Below are 24,036 nucleotides of genomic sequence, written 5' to 3' on the forward strand. Positions count from 1 at the left end.
GCGCCGGGCCGGGCCGGCAGGGGAGGGAGCCGGGGCCGAGATAAGACGGTCAGCCCCCGCCGCCGCCGCGCCCGCCGGGAGCCCCTCGCGGTGGCGAATCTGCCGCGGCAGACGTGGTGGGCATCGGTGGGGTGGCGGTAACGGCGCCGCCCGCCGCGGGGGGCCGAGCCGGCGGGCAGCGCGGGCTCGTCGGGGTGGGGGATCGTCTGGAAGCGGCTGCAGGCCGGTAAGGGGCGGGCGGGGGGCCCGGGGCCGGGCGCTGCTGGCGGGGCGGCTCCGCTGCCCCTCAGCGCGGAGGGGTGTCCGGCGGGCCTGTGTCGCCCGCCCGACGGCAGCGGGAGGGGGGGGCGGACACGGCCATCGGCGGTTCGTGTCTCTTTCTGCCATTCCGGGTCGACGGTGACTGGGGACGGTCCCCAGGGCCGCGAAGCGGGCTGCCGTGCTGCACCGGGCCCCCTTCCCTGTCACGGGAGATAAATTCCTGTCAGCACCAGGCCCTCTCGGCCGGGCAGGGCTGGAGAGTTGTCGGCTCCGTAGTGAGCCCCCGTGCTTTTAAAAGTGGATTCAAAGAAGTTAAAGGATTTGTTGCAGACCCTGATTGGTAACAGTTAAAAACCTGTTTTTTAACAGTAAAACCCAAAGTTTTCACCGGCTGACTGGTAAAAACCATCCTGAGTATCCTTCCCCTTTCATTTGTGCAGGTGGAGGCTCTGGGAAAGCTCTATGACGCAGGACCCCCCCAGCCATTAGCTATGGCCGTACCTATTGCCGTTCTTGACTGTGACCTCTTGCTCTATGGCCGCGGACACCGGACTTTGGATCGCTTCAAGCTGGAGGACGTCACGGATGAATATCTAGTATCCACATATGGCTTTCCCCGACAGTTCATTTACTACCTGGTGGATCTCCTGGGAGCCAGTCTCTCTCGCCCTACACAGCGGTCCAGGGCCATCAGTCCAGAGACGCAGATACTTGCTGCACTGGGTTTCTATACCTCCGGCTCCTTCCAGACTCGCATGGGGGATGCTATTGGCATTAGTCAAGCCTCCATGAGCCGCTGCGTTGCCAATGTAACCGAGGCATTGGTGGAAAGAGCCTCACAGTTTATTCACTTTCCTGAGGATGAAGCCACTGTTCAGAACCTGAAGGATGAGTTTTATGGGCTGGCAGGCATGCCGGGAGTGCTGGGGGTGGTTGACTGCACCCACGTGGCAATCAAAGCGCCAAATGCTGAGGACCTGTCCTATGTGAACCGAAAGGGTCTCCATTCTCTGAACTGCTTGATGGTGTGTGATGCCAGAGGAGTCCTCCTGAGTGCAGAAACACACTGGCCAGGCAGCCTGCCTGACTGCACGGTGTTACAGCAGGCAGCCCTTACAAGCCAGTTTGAAACTGAGCTACATAAAGATGGCTGGCTACTTGGTAAGTCAATTTTTCATTGTTTTCTGTGGAAAGACTATTATATATAGACTCTTTGAGTCTAGAGCTCTGGGCACAAGTGATACATTTACTACTGATTGCTTTCCTGCAAATTCCTTGAGATTTGTGATTCAGTTTGGACGATCCTTCTCTTAGAAGCCTAGAACAGTAACTTCCCATCTGTGTTTTATACAGTCTGATTATTGTATGTATGAATTCACATTAATTCTGTTAGGACCTTGTTTTCAGTATCCAACACCTTTCTAAGCTGAATTATGCCATTTTTAATTCTGTGTGGGGTCCTAGTCCAGCTGTCTTTCACTGTATTTTGTCATAAATTAATTCCATTAAAACTCTTCCGTGTTCTTCCTGGAATTCCCTGTGTAAAATAGAATGTCTTTATTTTGTTGTCACATTTGTAAACCTGAGTTATGTGTTTTCTCATGCCTTCTATTTTAGCCACAGGAATAAGCTATTCTGTATCTGCAGTACCAGAAAACTGAGGGTGAAGAGCTGCCATCTGTGATTAACTGTAGGTATGTAACCTGTCCTCCTTTTCACTGCTAACAGGCGACAGCTCCTTCTTTCTCCGAACGTGGTTGATGACCCCTCTGCATATCCCTGAGACACCTGCAGAATATCGTTACAACATGGCGCATTCTGCCACTCACAATGTCATTGAGCGGACGTTCAGAACCATCCGGTCGCGTTTCCGCTGCCTGGATGGGTCCAAAGGCACCCTGCAGTATTCTCCTGAGAAATCCAGCCACATCATTCTGGCCTGCTGTGTGCTTCACAACATCTCCCTGGAACATGGGCTGGACGTGTGGTCTTCGCCGGCCACGGGACACATGGAACAACCAGAAGAAGAGTATGAGCAAATGGAATCAATGGACTCAGAAGCCTGTCGTATTCGTCAGGAGCTTTTACTTACTCATTTTAGCTAATGTTGTGACAGAGAGAAGGCTTCTAACGGTTCATCTGGGAAGATAGCCAGAGCAAATATGCCCCTTCCTCTTCTTTTAAGTCTGTAAAGGCTAAGCAGACATGAGACAAGGAGAAATGTTACTCTCTTCGTTCCAGGTGGTATTCTGAACTTCTCTCAATCTCTCCAGAGATGCAATTTATACTGTCATCATGCTTGGAGGCTACCCTTTCACCTGACTTAGGGAACAATGACTAATGTGAGATCAGTGGAGAAACTTGGGAAATTGTCTCTGATAATGACAAAAAATCTGTAATCCTTGCGTTGTTTTACACAGCATCAATTCTATGCCACTTTGTAACCCAAGACATTTATGATTGATTTTTAAACAGTGTTTCACACAAATTAAACTTCCATGTGGGCTCATGTCTACCCTGAATTCATGAGCAGCAAAGCAAACATTTATCTTTTTGTTTGCAGGTATAAATTCTTGCTAAATACCATTTTGCAGTTTTGTGCATCTCTCAAAATCCAGTGATTCCTCTGAAAGCTGACAGCTGTGTTTTGGGAGGGGACTGGCTTTTTGCTGGGTACATACTAGTGCTTGCACGTGTCTAGAAGTGTTGAATGTTTCTTCTTTCCCAGACTGGAGAAGATGTTAATCAACAGTTGACTCTGTCAGTTACTTCTTACAGATATCAGGAAATGGGCTAGTGAATGTAAGTCTAGTTCTCACTAGGTATGTCTGCCACAACAGAAAACTACTTAGCTTGTTGGCTGCTGTAAAAGAAATGCCAAGGGCTGTCTGGGTCACAAAAATGGAACCGATGGCAGAAGTTCTCCATTTAGATCAGAGCTGAGGTACAGAAAGGCTGCTCTACTGCTGCTGACAACCTACCTATTCAGTGGAAAAAGACTAAAGCACGTAGTTGTTGCTTGCATGAAACCGGGAAGTTTCCTGGCAATGTTCTTGTTCCAAAAGATGCAAGTGTTTCCGAGGATCTCTTGACAGCAGTCTGAGAAAATGTTGTTGCTTGCATGAAACCGGGAAGTTTCCTGGCAATGTTCTTGTTCCAAAAGATGCAAGTGTTTCCAAGGATCTCTTGACAGCAGTCTGAGAAAATGTTGTTTCTTAGATTTTATTGTTTACTGGGCAGTAAATGAAACAAAAATGGTAAGGAATGCAGAATGCCGCAAAAATGTAGCTACTTAAAGTAGTGGCGCAACCATCTGGCAGGGCAGATCTGTCTGTTCTTTTAGAGGAGATGAGCCTGGATTGTGCCCCACGTTTGAAGAGTAAGACAGTATGGGATACCTTCCTAAGTGTAGGATGGAGATGCAGGATTAGGTATAGTTCTGCCCGGTTTGCAATGGCAGTAAGCATTGACTATCTTACAGAAAACCAAACATGCTTTGTGATCTACAAGCAAGATGTTTTCATAAGCCTTGATGAGAACTGTAAAATATTAGGTGCAACAATCTGAGATATAATTCTATTTTCTTTACACATCTTCCAATGAGGTATTGTGTAAAAACTAGTGTTGCTCACTGTGGCAAAACCCCTGCTCCTTTTACATAGGAAAAATCACACAAGCATTGTTTTCTAAAAAAAAAAAAAAAAAAAAAAAAAAAAAAAGAGGCATTTTTAACGTCTATGGTGCCTGATGGCTCATAATCATATTTGGGGGTCTATGCTAAAAATACTGATCTTTAGACCTAAACACCAGTAGACGCTGAATGAGCTGCGTGGGTGATGCTAAGGTCAAGTGAGACTTGGACATGTGTAGGTACAAACACTGTCACGTAATAATGAGCTGGAGTTTCTCAACTTATGCTATGAATAGCTCTTCTCAGCGTGTGCCGAGACCAGAGTGAACTCAAAGTGGGAGGCTTTTCCCGGAACACATTTGCTGCTGAGTTCTGTATTCGTTCAGCCACTGTCACCTTTGGTAGAGTTTAATTTCAAAACTGATCTCACTGTTTATCAGTTTGGGCAAAAACTGCATCAGGCCACACCAGACAAAACCAATCAACTCAAAACTACTATTCTTCCTTGAGTCAGACATCAGTACCCTTCAGTTCACTTGGGAAATGAAAATTCCTCATCCAGAGAACAGTTTGCCCCGTGTACTCCTAAGCAGCTTCCTTGAAAACAATTCATCTAGACTTCTCTCTTTTCCCTTGGGTTTAGACAATATTTAAATTTGGCAGCTTGAGATTCATGTTTCTTTTTTGCTTTCCTGCTCCTCTGTACTTTCACCTCAGCTTGCCAGCTGCATTACGGAGTACTTACAAGTTTGTGTGTTGTCAGAGCTTTGAATAGTAAGGTCTACCCTGACAATGTTGTGTCTGATAAATCTCCTCTCTGGAGGATGAGTGACTGACCGTCCAAGGTATTGCAGTTTTCACTACTTGACTGAATTCATTGTAAAATCCCATCATCAGCCCTTTTCAGTTTTCCCTTACAATACCTCCTCCAAGACTGTCTGGCTATGCTGCAGGCTGCCTTTGCTCCTTCCCATCCTGCATATGACAGCAAACCTCCAACCCTAAACTTCACCTGTCTGGGCCTTTTGACTCTTTTCCTTTGCTGATTTACTGGTGCTAACTACCCTGGCTTGCTTAGATTTTCCTCTCAACGTTCACATCTCCCCCCCACCCCCAGCTCTCACTTCTCCCATACGTCTGGGGCAGGAAGACATAGCGGCTTGTGCAGGGCTTCTCACGGCAGTGTGCCCCTCGCCCCAATGGGCTATGTACTCCTTTTGTGTCTCCGCCATCCACGATGTTGAAGATTAATATATAGCAGTAAATATTAACACTGTCCTGTTTCAGAAGAAGGAATCTTTTCAATTGCATCTCACAGAATCACAGAATGGTCAGGGTTGGAAGGGACCTTTGGAGATCATCTAGTCCAACCCCCCTGCCAGAGCAGCTTTACTTTTAACAGGTTGGACAGGATCGCGTCCAGGCGGGTTTTGAGTACCTCCAGAGAAGGAGACTCCACAATCTCTCTGGGCAGCCTGTTCCACTGATCTGCCACCCTCAAAGGAAAGAATTTTTTCCTCATGTTGAGACAGAATTTCTGGTGTTCCAGTTTGTGTCCATTGCCCCTTGTCTTGTCGCTGGGTACCACTGAAAAGAGTCTGGCCCGATCCTCTTGACACCCGCCCCTTGGATATTTATAAGCATTGATGAGATCCCCTCTCAGTCTCCTCTTCTCCAGGCTAAACAGACCTAGGGCGCTCAGCCTTTCCTCATGAGAGAGATGCTCCAGTCCCTGGATCATCATTGTAGCCCTCAGCTGGACTCTCTCCAGTAGTTCCCTGTCCTTGTACTGGGGAGCCCAGGACTGGACACGACTCCAGATGCAGCCTCACCAGGGCGGAGTAGAGGGGGAGGATAACCTCCCCCGACCTGCTGGCCACACTCTTTTTAATGCACCCCAGGATGCCATTGGCCTTCTTGGCCACCAGGGCACATTGCTGGCTCATGGTCTTCCTGTTGTCCACCAGGATTCCCGGGTTTCTCTCTGCAGAGCTGCTCTCCAGGAGGTCAGCCCCTAACCTGTACTGATGCATGGGGTTAATCCTCCTCAGGTGCAGGACCCTACACTCGTCCTTGTTGAACTTCGCTCGGTTCCTCTCCACCCAACGCTCCAGCCTCTCTGGGTCTGGCTGTATGGTGGCACCGCCATACATCTCACCCATGCCCTTATCTTCCTCTCCCTAAATGTGTTTCGCTCTGATACCGTCGATCTTGTCTTGCCTCTTTTTAATGACATTGTTTCCATTCCGTATCGGTCTTGGGGGCGAGGGAATAATGAGCCACAGGAGTCGCGCGGACCGTGCCGTCGGGCGGGATGCAAGAACAACCTTCCACGCGGAGGGGGAGCATGGCGCCGCCGGACCCAGTCGCCTCCCCATCTTCCCATTGCGCGGCTGCCTGGCACAGCGCGGCTGCCGGCACCGCTGGCTGCCCGCTCCGGCCCCTGCCGCCCCCGCCCCGTCCGGCGGGGAGGCGGCCCGTCCGGCCCGGTAGCCGCACCCGCCCCTGGCCGCCCTCCGGGTTCGACTAGTCTTGCCTGCCCTCTGTCGCCCCCAGGCGGCCGCCCGCAGAGCCGCCGCGGTGGAAGAGCTCTTCGCTCGGCTGACGCGGCCTGGCGGCGTTCTTGCTTCGGCTGCTCGGGCCTTGTTACCGCTCTCGGCGCCACTCTTCGGGTTCGGCTCGGCGCTCGGCTGGCTCGCCTGGCCGGAGCTCGGAGCGGCGGCGGCGGCGGCGACGACCGAGCACTGGGGGCCGCTCCTTCCGGGCCCGGCCCTGGCTCCGGCCCCGCTCCGTCCGCCCGGCTCCGGCCCTTCCGCACCAGGTAGGCTCCGGGCCTACGCGCTCGGCCCTGCTCCAGGCCAGGGCCGCGGCGCCGCTCCCCGGGCGGGCGCGGCCGTCTCCGCCGCGGCGTCCCGGAAGGTGGCGGGCACCTGCCCCTGTGAGGCCGCTTGGCCGCGGAGGGCTGAGGGGACCGGGGCTCACCGTTGGGGCCTTTGTTCGGGAGCTCCGGGACCGCGGCCTGTGGCGGGGGGAGCGGGGAGGCTGCGGCGGCGACGGCGGGCCCCGCTCCCCGCGGGCCGCGCTGCCCGGGGCCGGCCGCAGCCGTTGGAGGGCGAAACCCGCCGCGCTTATCTCCCACTGGCCCGGCCGGCGGGGTCGGGGCCGGTGCCGGGGGCCGGGAGGGAGGAGACGCCTCCGAGGAAAGCGGGTCCGAGTCCCGGGAGGTGCCCCGGCCCTGCGGCCGCCCGCCTGCGAGCCGCCCGCCCCGCCTCAGCGCTCCCCAAAACTGGGTTTGGGTGCCGTAAGGTTCCCTTTCCGCCGCCCCTGTCCCTCCTGCTGCTCCCACAGAGCAGGCCGGGGCCATCGGGCTGCGTTTTGGGGCTGCTGCTTTGAAATAATAGATATTGTCGTTGTTGTTGTTGTTTTCCGGCCTTAGCCGAATAAAAAGTGAAGTAAGTGTTGGCTTCGCCGTCTCTCCTTCTGATTTTCATCGTGTGTTGCAGAACACTTGCTTGTGTAAGTAGTATTTGCATAAAATGCATTTATGTGTGCCTCTCGTATGATGACACTTGATTACCTCTTGTCTTGTGAGGGAGCATACCCACTTAATTCACTGGCTGTAGAAACGGTTTTGTTTTCACCTACAGTATTCCCCCAGACAACATGTAAATTTCTGCAGTGTTTTGTCGAGTTGTTTGAGATTATTTCTGAGCCTGTCAGTACCATGCTTTCCACTGTCTGTGGAAAGTAAGTTTTGCAATGCAATTCCTGCACTAAAACATCTTCAAGGGGTATTTTAGATGGTTATGCGTTATTTTTCCCAACATATGCTTTTACAGTATCGTTCTGTTGTAAAACACGGTTTCAAGAGTGGCTATTATCTAGGTGCAAGCTGGTCCTTAGGAAGATCAGCTGTATGAATGTCGTGTCCATATAAATATGTTCAGGAAGCGTGCTCAGTGCTGCTCCATTTTCTTCTCCGTATGAAATGTTCTTAGATCTTTATATAAAAACCCAGTGTGTTTTTCTATATTTGTCCTTGTTTACTGCTCCACCCAGTTTGGTGTCCTCTGCAAATGTCATCTGGCTTCTTTGCCTTTGCCACTCCCATCCTCTTTCAAATTGCTAATGGGAATGTTAAAATGGGACCCGAGAATGACCTGCTGGTAATGTAAGCTTACTGCCAGTCCATTACCAGGCTGTATAATTTTGTTGTTGGGTCAGTTTTCAGAATGTGGGATGGGGTTAAATCCGGGGAGATTTGAATGCCTTATGAGTGACGTAGGGAACAGTACCTGAAATTCTTTGCTAAATTTAAAATCCTTGTTTGTATTCTGAAAAGCTGCTGCAATGCAGTTTCTAACATTCGTGGCTCTTCAGGGTGGCTTGCTTACTAGTTCTGTAGTCCACAATTGGTGGTGTTGTAGATACATATTTTTTTTTTAAATTGGTCCATTTGTGTTTTGGTGGTAACAAATAAGTATCTTGTACTATCAATCATCTGTTGATTTGTGGCAGTGTGGATGTTAATGAGTACGGCAGTCTGTTAGCATTTATATTTTTCCTAATACTTGGAATGAAGAATATATTTGGATCCAAATATCTGGACTTGGCTTTTCAGATTTAGTTGCTGGGGAGTTTACGCAGAATGTTTACTTTGCTGACAGCTTCTCCTTAGTTTTCTTTCTTTTGCCCTCTCTGAGTCATAACTGACCCTCTGGATTCTTGTTTGGTTGTTTCCTACTTTTCCATTTTCTGTGCAGCACTTTTAACTTTTACACAGCTGTAACAACCAGTTATGAAGAAGGCAAGCAACGATACCGTCTGCTAGTAACCCTTTGCCGTAAGTTAGGGATTTGAATACTTACTCCTTATTTTGTGTCATGATTTTCTGTGAAACTTCTGGAAAGTAACTTTAGTATCTTTCCTGCTGTGGTTAGCAAGCTAACTGAATTCAAGGCTATTACAAAGTTATTGTTGATGTTAGTACTTACTAGTACTATTAATACAAATAGCATTAAGGTACTTCCCCTCTCCCCCCCATTAAATTTGTATTACTGGAGACCTGATAAAGGGCATAGTGCATGTTAGAAGTTACCTCGTGTGTTTTGTGTTAGTAGCACTGGACTAGCAGGGAGGGTGATAAAACAAAATATTAATGAGGTGAGGACAAAAGAATTGTGGCTTTAAAAAGTGAATAACGAGGTGATGTGCAGTGGAAGAGGATTAATATTAGAAATATTTTAATGCAAAGTTGTTAAATGATATAGTAGTCATTTAATTAATGAAAGACCCACTGATTGGGTTGCTTAAAATGAGAGGAGAACTACTTCTCTGCCTCTCAGGATTTAATGTTATTTGTCAAGAGCCCTGACTAGGATTGTTGTCTAGTAACTGTTGTCTCTAGTTTTTGTAAAGTGTTTGTTGAAGGCGTGCAGGATGATGAGGTGCCAGGCCTGAGTGTGGAGAGAGTCATCTTAATCTGTGAGCTCGCACAGCTCCACGTTGAATGTTCTCAGTGAGGTCTTTTGGGCTGTTCCAAAAGGCAGAGAGCAGAGTGATTCCTGCTGCCCTCTTCCTAATATGCAGCACTAATTTTCCACCCTGAGCAATGCAAAATTGCTGAGAGGAGTCTCTGACGTGTGTTTCGGACACTTTCCTCCCTCTCTTAATATTTCTCCCAGAGTCTCAGCCCAAGGCCAAGAAAGAAAAGTGTGTCAAGAATTGGCTGTGTTTCTTTGTTCAAAGTCTAAATCTTCTTTGTCTCCTACCCCTTCTCTAGTTCTGATACATCTGTGTGTGAAGACTTCAGCTTCTGTGTAGATCATGTTTTCTTTTTGGCTTGTTACCTTATTTGATTATTTCCATGTGAGCAGGAAATTATATGAACTGCGTTTTTTAAAAAAATGTTCTCGCTTCCAGTTGCTTTTTCCTTATTACTTGGATAAGGTGCACATGTCATAAGTGCAGCCTTGAGGGCATAAAATACTGTGTCGTCTTGTGGATACCCAGTGCTGCTTCTGCTACTCCGATGTTGGTGCTCCTAAATTTCTCTTGCATGTAGGATGTCACTAGGGGGCACCTGACTGTGGCTCTTGAACTTGAGGAACCTTGATGTGACTTTTAATGTAAATACTGGTATTTTGAATTGAAATTTCCTTTACTTTCCCATCTAAATGAGAATAATTCTCTTAAGGGGTTAATCTGATTTCCGTGTTGCTCTATTTCTCTCTCTATATATTGCTCTAGTTCTCTCTTTTCTCTCTGTCCTTCATTTCCTGCTGTGTACAGTGCTTAGCAAAAGATGACATGGTCTGAGTGTGGAATTGGGGAAACCAACTCTTAATCTTCTGGATCTCAGTTCTGCTGTTTGACTTATCTTACAGCTTTGAAATTATATTTATTCTCCCTGTCTTCTGGATTGGAATTAATGTCTCTCTTCTCAAGAATTCATTAAGTTTACGTGGAAATGGTAATAATAGTCATGGAAGCGCTCCATATTCTCATTGGTAAATGAAACTGTCAGACTCCAGATAGAGTTGATCACTTACTTTTATTTTCATTACTTCCCTTCTTGTATTTACCATTCATTTTCTGACCTTTAGGAGTTGATAACTGCAAGTTTCTCTTCCACTTCCTCATCATTTTGCTGTAAATAACTATCAATTTAATGTACTACTTCTGACTGAAAAACTCTCTTTAGAGTATCATAGCTCATTTACTCCGGACTGAGAACACGAATTAAGATTCTAATGGCAATCAGCTCCTTGTTGCAGTCATATAGCGTCTTGAAATGACAGTGTACTGTTGACATCTTGGTAATGTAGTAGAATTTCCTGAGCTGTTTGTAGTTGCAATTTAAAACATGGCGCTGAATTTTTTAATCATGGAGCACTAATACAGGTTATTTTTCTTTTGGAATCCTGTTCTGATTTATGTGGAAGTGCTCAGAGCTGTGGATACAACTTAGAGCAGTGTATCTAGTGCATCTGCAAAAGATGTGCTTTGGAATTGTTTTCCAGATCTCTCTGGCCTTAATCAAGGGAAAACTTCATCTTACAGAGTAATACTTTTGGGAATATCTTAAAAACACTGAACACTAAAAGCAGGGCCGTATAGTGAAAGTATCTTCATGGTATTAGTTTTGGACTCTGTTGCATAGTTGCATCATAAACTCACTTTCTCTCCTCCTAAGGCTTTTTTTAGTCAGTTTTTTTCATATTTAGGGGCACTTAGTTGAAGATGGGGTCTGTGCTCTAATGTCAGGAATCTACATGATTCTAGTGTCTTAAATTAAGTTGCTTTTTTTTTTTTGTTTTGTTTTGTTTTTTTTAAAGCATAATCAAGGACACACAAGTAGAAACAGAAGGCAAGAATGGATTCTAGTTTTGCTTTTTTCATTGTTTTGATTAATCACGCTTAAAATAATTGTTTGTTATACCTCTGTGGACTATTTATGTTTGTAGGTTAGCCTCATTTAAGGATTCTGGTGCAATGTAAGTTTATTTCCAATTTAACTTCATTTCCATTTTTCTGTTCATTTAGCTATTGCTGCAAGATAACTTGAAGTTGTCTCTGTGCAAAATGTTTTCTGGTTTTTGTTTTTAACCCAAGAGGAGCTAGAACCTCTGAGAATGGTCAGAAAGCTCATGTGGAAGTGCCACAAATGGAGTTAAGGGAAGACAAATCGTATTGTTAGAGGAAAATTTAAATATGTAGCTGATCAGGTACGTTGTCAGAAATTCATGTGGCCCTGTTGCTTAATACTGAACATAGTCCTGTTCCTCCAAAACTTAGGACAAGTTTTGATCTGTGGAACTATTGTGGATATGAGTCGTGTCACCCTTTTTTACTGATTTTGTTGTTGTTATGGCATTGTTCAAATTCCAGTGCTACATAGTTCGATTACTTACCAAACTAGGACTCTTTGAGTTGTCTTGTTTGTTTAGCTGAGTTGATGCAGTGCAAAGAGGGCAAACCAGCTTTTTTGTTTTAGTTTTGCATAAACTTTTTTTTGTTTTGTTTTGCTCAGTCTTTCAAGCGACAACATGAAAAGGGTGAGCAGGAATGGCATGACATTTGGTATGAATTGAATCAATATTTTTAATAAAACTGCTAGTAGAATTCAGGTCTTCTATCCTGGGTTGCATTTCTGGGGCTTCTTCCGTGGTATTGTTTTGTGCAATTTAGGAAGATAGCATCATAATCTCCACATTGCAGAGGCGGGGGAAACTTGGGAGTGTAAACAAGGAAGGGAACTAGAAAGTCCCTGGAGCTGTGTGATTGCTCACACATATTCCAAATGATGTTGTAGGCATCCGCTTCATTCTTGGAGATCTCCTGTCTGTGAGTTTCAGAACCAGGTTTTATTGCTTTATTGGTGAAGTTTCTGTAAAAGGAGGGGCTGTGTAGTCTATAGTCATTGGCAAGATGATATCTGGCTGTCTTCAGTATAAACAAGGTTTTCTTCTTTTCTCTTTTGAACTTCTGAAAGACGTAGGGGTCTTGATAAAGTGATTTGGCTCAAAATTGAACTGTGTAAAATATAAAAGAAAGTAGTTTGTTGTAGGAAATATTTTGAGGAAATAGCATACGTGAGGATCACTGGCAGTGAAGATAAAGCATTTGGGCTGTACTGCTGCGTACACTGTTTTCATGCCTGTCTGATGATCTTCCGATAGTTCTTGGAGAACCCACCCGCATGTACAATAGTGGAAATGCTAAGTTATTACTGATATTTATTAAATACAATTAAAAAATACTCTCAAAGGCTTTAATATCTTGCTGATATTCAGTGCCTGAGATACTGCAGTTTACTTTGGAGTAAATGAAATGGCATGCTTTATTGTTAGTGCTGGACACTTTGCTTAAGAACAGACATTTTGAAAGCAAAGTTACTGGCTTATGAGGTAGGTAAGGCCATGGCCAGTGCTGGGATAGCACAGAGTACTAATAATCTGATTCTCTTCTTTTCTAAAGGCAAGTTTGCTTGTGTTTTTGCAGGTCAGTGACATGCCTCGTTGTTCACAACAATTTTGGTTTTGGTTTGGTTTTGTTGTTTGTTCACCCCCCAATCTGTGTTCTTTTAATACAAAGTGTACAGCTTGCTCTGGCCCATAACTTATGTGGATCATATCGATTTTACAGTCAATCCATGCATTCTGGAAGTCTTAAAACTTGACAAAGGGACTTTGAGACAGAAACTACCAGCACATGCTTTTTTCCTCTCTGGTCTTTTCTACAGAAGCTTATACATGCGTTCTGTTCTCTCTTGATCCCAGATTGCAAAGCCAGAGACAGCTTTTATATTTCACTTAATGTTGCCTCTTTCTTCGTCAGTCACTTGAGACTTCTTTGGGCAGCAAAATTGTCTGAAATTATTTGGACATTTGTGTCTTTTGGATAGAACTCCTGTTATAAATAGCATTTACTGATTGCAGCTTTTTAAATTTTCTTTTTAAACACTGGTAGAGCTGTTTACACTGTTTCTGTACACACGCTTCAGGAAAGGCTTTTAGTGTTGGGCTCAGCACGCAACCAAGAAATCCTTAGGAGTGGTAATAGATCTGTAGTCTGAGAACTGAAGGCCATGTGAAATAACTTTTCCCCAGTGGAGAATTGAGTAACATGAGGTAGTACTCTGATACTCCTCTTTGTATCAAAGCCAGCTGTGCTCCCAGAAAGGTGGTACTGGAATCTCCACAAAATTAATAATGCCAAATATGGTGGTGGTGGGGAGACAGGGATGGACGGGGGTGGGGCGTGTTAAGAGGTGGAACCTTCATCTCTGTAAAGTGCTAAAGTTTCTAATTGGAATGGCAAACCACTGCATGATGCGTAAAATACCTTGACATCCTTTCTATATGGTGATTTGAATGTGCTTCTTTTTTTTTCCTCTTTTCTCCCCAACTTTCTGTCAGTGTTTTCATGGGGTCCTGTACCACTGTGAAGTATTACCAATTAGCTGTTTCACTTTGGTTTTCTAGAGGTTCAGCATCTGTAAAAGTGACAGTTACAAGTCAACTTATATCTCTCTGAGGCTGGAAATTCTTAAGGCTTCTTCGAGGACAGCTGGCACAGAGCGAGTAAGAAGGCTTGGGGTTGGGCTGTATAATGCTCTTTCCAAAATTGTAAACAGCCCAGCATACTGTCCTGAAATGCCCTGAAGGGATAAAACTGTTAAGGAAACAAAGCTGCCAATTGTAGAAAAATTTCTGACTCTCCATTTTCAGAATTTCTGTGGTGCCCTGGACCGCCTCCAGGGCATCAGTTAATCTTCCAGTTGTTGGACTCCGCTTTTTGTCATCCTGATTAAAAAAACCACAAAAACAACAACCAAAAAGCAATGCCCAACAACAAGAAGAAAACAGAAAAATACCAGTCCTGGAGCAGTTCCTTGTTTTGGTGGTCATCTGTTTATCAGTTGTGATAGCATGGGTATTTGTAATAGAAGCTGCTACTGAATTGGCCTGGACAGGTGAGTTGCAGTTTTCCAGTGAGCTGCAAGTTTTCTTTGTGCTGAGGCCTGAGAAGTATTTTCAAACCCACTGCATTTCATTTAAACTTAGTCAGGTAGCTACTGAGTAGCTATAAATTTGGTTGGTACTTCCATGGTTTATCTGCTAATGGTATTTAATAACATGGTGTCATTATTCGGCTTCTTACATTTGAGCAAAATGGAGTTGGTGGGTGTCTTTACTAGTTTAGAGAAGGAAATGGCTCCTTTAAGAAACAAACTAACAAAAAAACCCCAACCAAACCTGAATATATGATCCAATAATAAAGTTAAAGGCTTCCTGTTAAAGTGAGTGAAGGTAATGCTCATATCTACACTTCATCTATTTCTCCATTTGAAGGCTCTAATTTTCTTTGCTAGTCTGAAGTGTTGTTGAATGTGTCACCAGCTTGTGGAAAGCAGTTACTGTATTCAGGCTAATTCAGATAAAAGAGTAAACTTTCCCCTTTCGAGGCATGAATAAAGCTTGGCCCTCAAAGGGATCCAGGGTAACACTGGAGCGCCAGCCCCACTCAAGGATGCATTCAGTGTTTTCTGAAGAGGTCCAAACTTTTAAACATGTTGAGCAGGTACTGCATAGACATTTGGAGCCCCAAGTTTCTTTTGTTTTCTTTTCAAATGGGATAAAGGGGTGAATCAGAGGAAGCTGAAAAACGAGGGACAGTCCCTGAGGGAAAAACATCAAGTTCAGACGTGCAGGAGGCTCACGTTATGAAGTGTTTGTTATATCCAAATTAGTTCAAGAAAGTAATACACATCTGCAAAGATTTAGATGAGTTGTCTTAAGGTAGGTACTTGATTTTATATAATGAAGATGACTTGGTCTTTCAGTAAGGTGAATACAAGGTGTTCACAAACTGCACTTGTAGGTGTTATCTATTTATTTATTTTACAATATGTAAACTTGCCCATGGCATAAGTAAACATCAAGATGTTTGTTAAACCTCTTGATTTCCTTGTTGCTATTGTACTTCAGGGAACACTAGTCCTTTTGATAGGACTGAAATGTTCCCAAGCTGTCAGACTTTATTCTTTCTCACAGAATCACGGAGTTTCAGAGTTGGAAGGGACCTCTAGAGATCATCTAGTCCAACTCCCCTGCTAAAGCAGGATTGCCCAGAGCACATTACTCAGGACTGCATCCAGGCGGGTCTTGAAAATCTCCAGGGAAGGGGACTCCACAACCTCCCTGGGCAGCCTGTGCCAGTGCTCTGTCACCCTCACCGTAAAGAAGTTTTTCCGTGTATTTGAACGGAACTTCCTGTGTTCTAACTTGTGCCCATTGCCCCTCGTCCTGTCACTGAATTCTCATGAGTAATTGGGTTATCCTACTTCTAAATTATCAGGATCTCTTAAGTTATTTAGGTTGTTTATGTTTTACAGCTATCAAAAGGCTATTCCAAAGCTTATTGTTTGAGATCTCTTCCAGCTTACTCCAGCTGCAAATCTCGTCTTCCATTTGCATCCAGGTGATATGTTTATTCTTGGGTTGCTGTAGTCCTTGCTTCTTGAATGGAGCCATATAGAATATTGAGCTACTGTTTTCTTAATCTTACTATACAAAACTAGAATTATAGTTTCCTCCCATAAAATAGGCATTTTATTGCCTGTATCGTTCTGAGCTGTCCTTCCCCTCTACGCTGCTTGTTATCTGAATCCAGTCATTTCTGAACGTGGGTACTGGTGCTATTTGCAGAATCCAGATGAGGAGTTATGAGCGTTTAGTCATTCCAGTGTTATACTGTGCTTCTGGCCGTATCTACTCCATTTATCATTGTTCTAACGTTTTTGCATCTGGGCTTTTTTAAGCTGTACAGTTGCTTTTAAGAATCTGCTGGCAGCATGACATCTTTAGTTTTTGCGTTGCTTTCCAGTAAGACCTTTATTTTGTAGAATAATTCCTACCTAATGTTTGGCTGACTTTCACAGATTCTCGAAAGATGGCTTGTTTTACACTGTGGAGTTTAACTTCTCTAAAATAGATCTCCATGCTGTTCACATTAAGCATCAGGGAATTTCCAGCCAGCTTGAATTTTTGTGGTGAATTTTTTTTTAGGAAGGTGAATGCTTTTATTTGTTCATCACTTCAGTACCCTTTATGGTACTTTTACAGATGAAAACTGGTCTGCTTTATTGGAACTTATTTTCTTGGCTTATCTCTTCAGACAGCTCCTCCCTGGAAGCAGCAGCTGTCTTAAATCATCTGTTCAGGAGGTTTTGGTTTGGTTGGGTTTTTTTTTCCGGAGAGTGGGAGGAAAGAAGGACCGTTCCGAGTCCTGTCATTTAACAATTCATCTCTTCTTGGGTATGTGAACCTTTTCTCCCTGTGTGTGGTTTTTGCTTTTTCTAAGTTGCCACTTCCTTCTCTATTGAATATTGATGGGTTTGTTCACTGTAATGTGAACCAAGGAGGATTTATCTTTAGATCTTTATGTTCTAAGGAAATGACAGAGTAGCGTGCGCGCTCTGCTGGGATCAAAAGGTAATAGCATTGCAGCAGTGTTTCTTGTTTTATGTATTCTAAGAAATGTCTTGTTTCTGGAGAGCTTTTGATGGCAAACTCCAATGTATGAGACCATTCAAAAGCAGCTGTATAACTTGGTTGCTATTAGGGTAGCTATATTTAGTTCTTTAAGAGAATTAAGTTGTTTGTGTTTTTTTTCTAGAAAACAGGTATGCTGCTTTCCTTAGCAGCTCAAGTGTACTAAAAGCATTAATCTTTGCCATTGTGCATTACTTGAGTGAACTGTGGTTCTAAGAGCAATGTGCATGGAAAAATGATGTTCAGACAGGCAAAATGAATCATCTTGATGGAGTTGGACAAGATACCGCTGCTGTGTAAGGTTTTAGTCTGATACGTGGTTGTTTTCATACATTATAAGCTATTGCAATGGAGTTGGAAGTAATTTGGAATGAGGTCTGTCAATTTTCTGACCTTTGCAGTGATAATAATTACTGTTACTGAAATTTGAATAATTCCCTGGAGACTCCTCGGTCATATTGTCAATCTTTTTTAACACTATTCCCCTAGCTATCAGTCAGTCTTCCCAGATAGGACCTAAATCTTCAGGATGTAAAGACTGTCTCTTCATAAATCTTTTTTTCTTTATTATGTACAGCAGGAGACAGAGGGAAGGGAAAGAGTTCCAAGGCCAATTTTTTTATTCTCTTTAGGTGTGGTATGCTTAGCGTGTGTATACAAGGAAAGGGCTGGATGCTTTCAAAGTAATCTTGGGCTGCAGAAATGTCAAAATTGGGTCTTGATAATGGAAGAAGGTAGCAAAAGCTGGGGGAGATGATAGATTTTTCTCTTAAATCTAGTCTTTTGGGATTTAAAGCTCTTACTTCATCCAGGTGATCAAGGTAAAGGTTGTCTTCCTTATAATTCTCTTCTTTTTTTAGGTTTCCGTGAAGATAAAGACTTGAAATGTGGATAGCCTATTTGTAGCTTGGTGGTGGTTGTCATCTGGAACCTGCCGGAGTCTCCTCCTAGTAGCTGGTGTAACGTTGGCTGCTGAGAGCCATGAAGGTTGTACCGGAGAAGAATGCTGTCCGCATCCTGTGGGGTAGGGAACGGGGTACCCAAGCCTTGGGTGCTCAGCGGCTCTTGCAGGAGTTGGTGGAGGATAAAACTCGATGGATGAAATGGGAGGGCAAGGTAAGGTTGTGGGATAGAGGTGCATAGTTTGATCTTGGAGTGGGGGAAGGGAGGCAGGGATTTGAAATAAATTGTGTCATTATTGTACATTTGATGTGCTCTCTGGCTCTGTTCAGTTCCTGCAGTGATGTGATACTAGATATGTTCCTGCAGCGGGTTCCCCTTGTTGTCTGTGTGTTAACACAGTTAACTACAGTTAAAGTATGATCATATGACACTTGCAACACTTCCTGCTTTGTTGGCTTTTTCAGAAAGTTGAGTTACCAGACAGTCCACGCTCCACCTTCTTGCTGGCGTTTAGTCCAGACAGGTAATTAACTCCTAGTTCGTTCCCTGTTTCAGGAGTCTCCTTACGCTTACAAAAGTGGTGGAGGCTTGTGCCCTTTGAGTTGTCCAGTCCTGAATAGCTGAGTGAAACTCCTGGTTCCGGACATGCATGGATGGAAAGTGTGCACCTTCCTAATCTCACAGCTTCAAGCATAATTGGTGTTTAATTTCTGAGGTACCCAAGTGACACCTAGTTCTAAGGAAAAAGGATCTTTGTGGCCACCGTGGGATTTCATAAGAAACTTGAGGGAGCAAAGGGTGTTTTAGCTCATCATGCCAAGTGATGTGGCACACCCACTGGGATATATAGGACTAAAGAACAGAGCAGAATGATGTGTGTCTTAAAAACAGGAATGGAGGTGGGATCTCTCTTAGCGTCACTTAATTTGACAGAGGTTGAGATGGTGTGGAGAATTGGGAATATTTATTTGCCCCAAACTGTCACTCAAGAGTTCCTTCTGAGCTGCATGTTCACTCTGACTTTCAAGGTCAGGTTTGTGCTTGCAGATTGGGTGAGCTCATGTTTGCATGGACCCTGAAATCTGGCCACAGGAAGCTTTGTGGCTGTTGGTGAAACAGTAGCCTCTTTCCCTTTGAGTGGGACTCTGTGTGGGAGAGCTGCTGGGTTAGGCGTGAACAGACCCTGTTGAGATGAAGCTAACCACGATCTGGTTTTGCTGTACTCTGCTCATGCTAACGTTTGTCCTACCTTCTGCATTCCCAGGACTCTGATGGCTTCCACACATGTGAACCACAACATCTACATCACAGAGGTGAAAACGGGCAAGTGTGTTCATTCCTTGGTTGGACATCGCCGCACTCCCTGGTGTGTCACCTTCCATCCCACCATCCCCGGCCTCATTGCTTCAGGATGCCTAGATGGGGAGGTTAGAATTTGGGATTTACACGTAAGTCTTTCCTGAAACATATGTGCCTTTGGGATTTGGTGGGTGGTGACCTTTTTTGTTCAAGTTTGTTTCCCAAATGTTGCCTGTTGCTCTCTGGAAGCTTTGCTGGGATCTGTGTCTAAAGGCATAGAACAGGTCATAGTCAGCCTCTTCTGTCTAGAGAGGAGGTAAGAGGTTCTTCGTTCAATCCCACCAGGTAGGTCATGCTCCTTAGCCTTGCTTGTTTATTTGATTAGAGTGGTACAGATAATGTTGGAGAACTTTGTGCAAGGTGCCTGTTTAGCTTATGTGAAAGACGTGCCATTTTTCACTTCACTGAGCATAGCTGAACTCTTAATTAGAGAAGCTGCTGCTCTGCGAGTTCTATCTAATCTGGTGATTGGCACAGAGACAAAGCACGTATACTTACCCCGTTGCTTTGAAATGCAATGTTTTTACAGGCTTCTTGAGACACGCTTACCTAAAAAAATACATCTATGGTCACTGTTTCAGGTAGTGTTATGTTCTAGACATGACACGTGACCTTGTATGAAAGCAGCTGTTGTTGTTGCCAAGAAAGCATGTCATTTCCATGCTCTAGGCAGAGTCTTGGGGAGATGGCACATACATGGAAACCTAATGATCTCCAACTATGTGATAAACTGCTTGTGATTCTTGACTCCTCACCCAGGGTGGAAGTGAGAGCTGGTTCACAGATAGCAACAATGCCATTGCATCGCTTGCCTTTCATCCTACGGCTCAGCTCTTGCTGATTGCAACTGCCAATGAGATACATTTCTGGGACTGGAGTCGTCGTGAGCCTTTTGCAGTGGTGAAAACAGCCAGTGAAATGGAGCGAGTCAGGTGAGTTCTCGCTTCTGGGAGAACACTTTTATGTGAAAAATGGTCAGATTTGGGAAAGGGAGGGGGTTCATCTGGGATGCTGCACCCTCTGCGCTGAGGCAGTGGAGAGAAGCGTTGCTTTCAGTCCTTGACCCAGCTAGTAGAAAACCAGTTCTGTGCATAGGAAAAAAAGCAATAGGAAATAATAGATCGGCTTGGTGGTTCATATTTGTAATCTGATGTATGCCTAATAAATGCCCAGAATCTACTTCATGTTCATTTGTAAGTTTAGTAATTAAATTTGTCAGCCATAAGGATAAGAGAACCCAGAAGTTGCTGGAAGAGAGTGCTGAGCTATTAGTCTGGTGCAGTTATAGAGGAAATTGTGTTGCTGGAAACTTCATGCCGCCTTTTGGGCAATTTAAAATAAGACTCAAGGAAAGTTAATCTCTCCGTTTCTACCAAATTCCAATTTGTAATATATATGTACATATTTCTTAAGATTTCCTGGTTATTTCAATTGATACAGCAGTACTTGCTTCCAGCTTTTAACTTCTATATAGTCTTCTTGTGGACTACAAAATAGCTGCAGTCTTCAGCTAGATAAGTATATTTTCTTCTTCTTAATTAGTAAACTTTTTGACGTCCTTCAGAGGAAGATGATGGTAACGTAGTAATGTTCTCATTGCAAATGTTTCACGTGGGTTTTTCTTCCCTGCTGTGTCCAGCTTCCTGTGTCAATGTGGAAAGTGAACCAGTGATTAATACTCTGGCTCTGCTTTTGTTTTAGGCTGGTACGGTTTGATCCGTTGGGACATTACTTGCTCACAGCAATTGTTAACCCTTCTAACCAGCAGGTAAGGGGAACGTCAGTACCTGTGTTGACTGACTGATTAAAAGATGCTCTACATACATTAACCCTAGTCTGTTCCTAAGCAGCCTTGTGCTTTTCTGAAAAGCTGAAGTCCTTCTACGCTGAGTTCTGTCTCGCCTTAATTGGTCACATGAATGTTCTTGTGTTATGTGCAGGGCTATTAAAGAGCTCTCCAAAGTGTGTTTGTTTTGCCCTCACTTGTCTCATTAGTGGTGGGACAGATGTCCCGGTGGCCCTGCTCTTTCAGTTCTGCTGTGACATGCTGCTGGATTTGAAGCTACACTAGGTATTAACAATGCTCCCCACGGCTGTTGACCCTCAGATGCTGATGCTTCTGTTGGTATGAACAGTGTATTGTCAAAGCTCACTGGGCTGTACGAAGAGGTTGTCTGGATCCATAAAATGAACTTTGAAATAAAGAGTCAGCTGGTTTCCTGCAAGTCAATGCCTCTAGAAAGGGACTTGTCGCATCCTTTTGTCTGTCTGGGATAGTAGCTGGCTTTCTGCCGTTTATTTGGAGGTATAAGATTTTGCTGTAAGGTGACTGAACTTTGATTGCTTCCTTCTGCAGAGCGATGAAGAGGTGGAAATCTCCGTGGACAGCACAGAGATGCCGCATTATCGCCAGCGCGCTATCCTTCCTTCTCAGCCTGTGAGGCGCACACCCCTCCTCCACAACTTCCTGCATATGTTGTCCTCCCGCTCCTCTGGCATACAGGTGGGAGAGCAAAACAGTGTTCAAGACTCTGCTACCCCATCCCCTCCACCGCCTCCACCACCACCTCCGCCTCCAGCCAGTGAGAACACAAGGGCATCTGTCTATAACAGGCTCCGGGAGCGTGTCAGCTATCCCACAGCAGAGTGCTGCCAGCACCTGGGGATGTTGTGCCTTTGCAGCCGATGCTCTAGTGCAAGACTTCCTTCTTCTCTCTTCCCACACCAGGAAAACGCACCCTCCACGTCTTCTGGGGCCACTGGCACTTCCTTCTCCTCTGTGCAGACAGAGCCTTACCAACCCCCAGAGCAGGCATCTGTAGTGCAGGAGGAGCAGGGGATTCTTAACAGGCCCTCTGCTTTCAGCACAGTTCAGAGCAGCACTGCTGGCAACACCCTGCGCAACCTTAGCCTGGGCCCCACACGGCGGTCCCTCAGTGGGCCCTTGGCAGGCCACCAGTCCCGGTACCAACAGTCTGCGAGAGAGATGGCTTCGGGCTTAGGTGGGTCTGACTGGTCCAGGACAGTGCTGAACATGAGCTCTCGGTCAGAGCTGGAAGCCATGCCTCCCCCTAGGACCAGTGCCTCCTCCGTGAGCTTGCTGTCGGTGCTGAGGCAGCAGGAGGGAGGTTCCCAGGCATCGGTCTATACCTCTGCAACAGAAGGGAGGGGCTTTCTGGCCCCAGGGGCTGAGGCGGACAGTGGTAGTAGCGCTGGCCCGAGCAATCCAGCCAGCATCCGTAATGAGCTCCAGTGTGATTTGAGGCGATTCTTCCTGGAATATGACCGGCTTCAGGAGTTAGATCAGGGGATTGGTGGGGAGCCCAGCCAGTCGCAACAGGCTCAAGAAATGCTCAACAACAACATTGAGCCTGATCGGCCGGGTCCTTCCCATCAGCAGACTCCACACAGCAGTGAAAACAATTCCAATTTGTCCCGGGGCCACCTGAACCGCTGTCGCGCTTGTCATAACCTGCTGACCTTTAACAATGACACGCTGCGCTGGGAAAGAAGCACGCCTAGCTACACACCAGGGCAGGTCCAAAGCACGTTTGAGGGTGTGCCTCCAAATACCAGCCAGGTGCAGCCTGCAGAGAGAACCGAGGGCAGAGCTCCTGCCTCTAGCAGGCTGCAGCTGGGCAGCTCTTCCACCCCGCAGGAGGAGAGGACCGTGGGAGTGGTCTTTAACCAGGAGACGGGGCACTGGGAAAGAGTTTACAGCCAGTCGGCTTCAAGCAGACCTGGGAATGTATCACAGGAGGCCTTAAACCAGGAAATGCCTGAGGAAAGCTCAGAGGAGGATTCACTCAGGAGGTAAGATATGCTTGGCCTTCCTCCTCTATTTTTATCTTAAACCTGTCCCATCTAGTCTGAGTTTTTCAGTATTTTTGGAGTTAAAAACCTTTTCTCATGTGGTCATGTGCTATTTATGTAGACGAAAATAGAGGCATTGCATTGATGTCTTTTATAGCTGCTATTGTCATGCTGCAGATAGGTTCTGAGGGTGTATGAAGATTGTAAGAACAAATGCCAGACCTCTCAATGGAAAAGGAGGATGGTAGTACAGATGGGCAAAAGGGCGGGCTCTGGCAGCAGATCCCTGGCATGAACTGTGCTCCTGATGTTTCCCAGACACTGCAGAAGGGTGGGAACACAGAATGTACTACGCTGTCCTTTGTGTCCTGTACCACCCGTGTGCTGCACATGGAGAATCTGCCCAGGGTAGACATGGGAAATTGGGCATGAGTAGTGAGAATTGCTTTCTTAAGTGCCGTGTCTTGTTGAGGTTGTAGTTGTTAAGTTGGAAGGGTTGACAGTAATTTCCTTGGTGTTGCCATGTAGGGCAAAAAAAGTCAGAGCTCTGTGTCAGTGGTTTGAGTATATTAGTTGCGAGTGTTCAGTCAAACCCATGCAGTTTGCTTGCCTTTGATAAAGAGCTAAGTTTTGAAAGTGGCTCCCATTGACCCAAATCTAGGGTGAGCTGGTTGGGGCCATGCTGATCACTGAAAATTTTAGGCTCTGATGTATTCTTTCTTAAGAAGACGATTCTTTTTTGGAAGGGTATTCTTTTATATTTCACGTGTGTTGCAGGAAACAGAACGAGCCAAATCAAACTTGTGGACCTGTGCTTTGTGTGAAAGTGTCTCCACTGGCTTGTATGGACGATTCAGCTACATTGGTACTTTGCATAGGGTTTCCCTACTGGGTTTCAGTTCGACGTCCCCTCTGTCAAATGGTTTGTACGCTTGTCAGAGGAAAGGTCCAGTCCTGCTCTTTCTCAGAAATGGATGCTTTGTGCTTTAAGAAAGCAAAGTTTCCAGGTTG

General features: G+C 45.4%; 2 protein-coding genes across 2 annotated transcripts in view; both read left to right on the forward strand.

Moving 5' to 3' along the window:
• The first annotated feature begins 90 nt into the window (after positions 1-90).
• On the forward strand, positions 91-2,847 carry HARBI1 (harbinger transposase derived 1). The gene is made up of 3 exons (XM_082485504.1): positions 91-116; positions 702-1,422; positions 1,990-2,847. The coding sequence occupies exons 2-3, from the start codon at positions 753-755 to the stop codon at positions 2,364-2,366; spliced, it is 1,047 nt and encodes a 348-aa protein (XP_082341630.1). The 5' UTR covers positions 91-116; positions 702-752; the 3' UTR covers positions 2,367-2,847.
• Positions 2,848-6,576: 3,729 nt separating this feature from the next.
• AMBRA1 (autophagy and beclin 1 regulator 1) overlaps positions 6,577-24,036 on the forward strand; it is a 137,453-nt gene continuing 119,993 nt past the window's right edge. The window contains exons 1-7 of the mRNA XM_082484831.1: positions 6,577-6,713; positions 17,811-18,066; positions 18,318-18,376; positions 19,118-19,301; positions 19,972-20,144; positions 20,914-20,980; positions 21,569-23,025. Of these exons, the coding sequence (XP_082340957.1) occupies positions 17,932-18,066; positions 18,318-18,376; positions 19,118-19,301; positions 19,972-20,144; positions 20,914-20,980; positions 21,569-23,025 (2,075 nt within the window). The 5' untranslated portion in view covers positions 6,577-6,713; positions 17,811-17,931. The remainder of the gene's footprint in view (positions 6,714-17,810; positions 18,067-18,317; positions 18,377-19,117; positions 19,302-19,971; positions 20,145-20,913; positions 20,981-21,568; positions 23,026-24,036) is intronic.

Source organism: Vanellus vanellus (genome assembly GCF_965231255.1).
Source record: "Vanellus vanellus genome assembly, chromosome: 6".
NCBI classification, from domain to species: Eukaryota; Metazoa; Chordata; class Aves; order Charadriiformes; family Charadriidae; genus Vanellus; species Vanellus vanellus.

Coding starts and splice junctions, on each gene's coding strand:
- HARBI1 (XM_082485504.1), top strand. CDS start 753: ATGGCCGTACCTATTGCCGTTCTTGACTGTGACCTCTTGCTCTATGGC. Junction 1,423..1,989: donor TAAAGATGGCTGGCTACTTG/GTAAGTCAATTT, acceptor CACTGCTAACAG/GCGACAGCTCCTTCTTTCTC.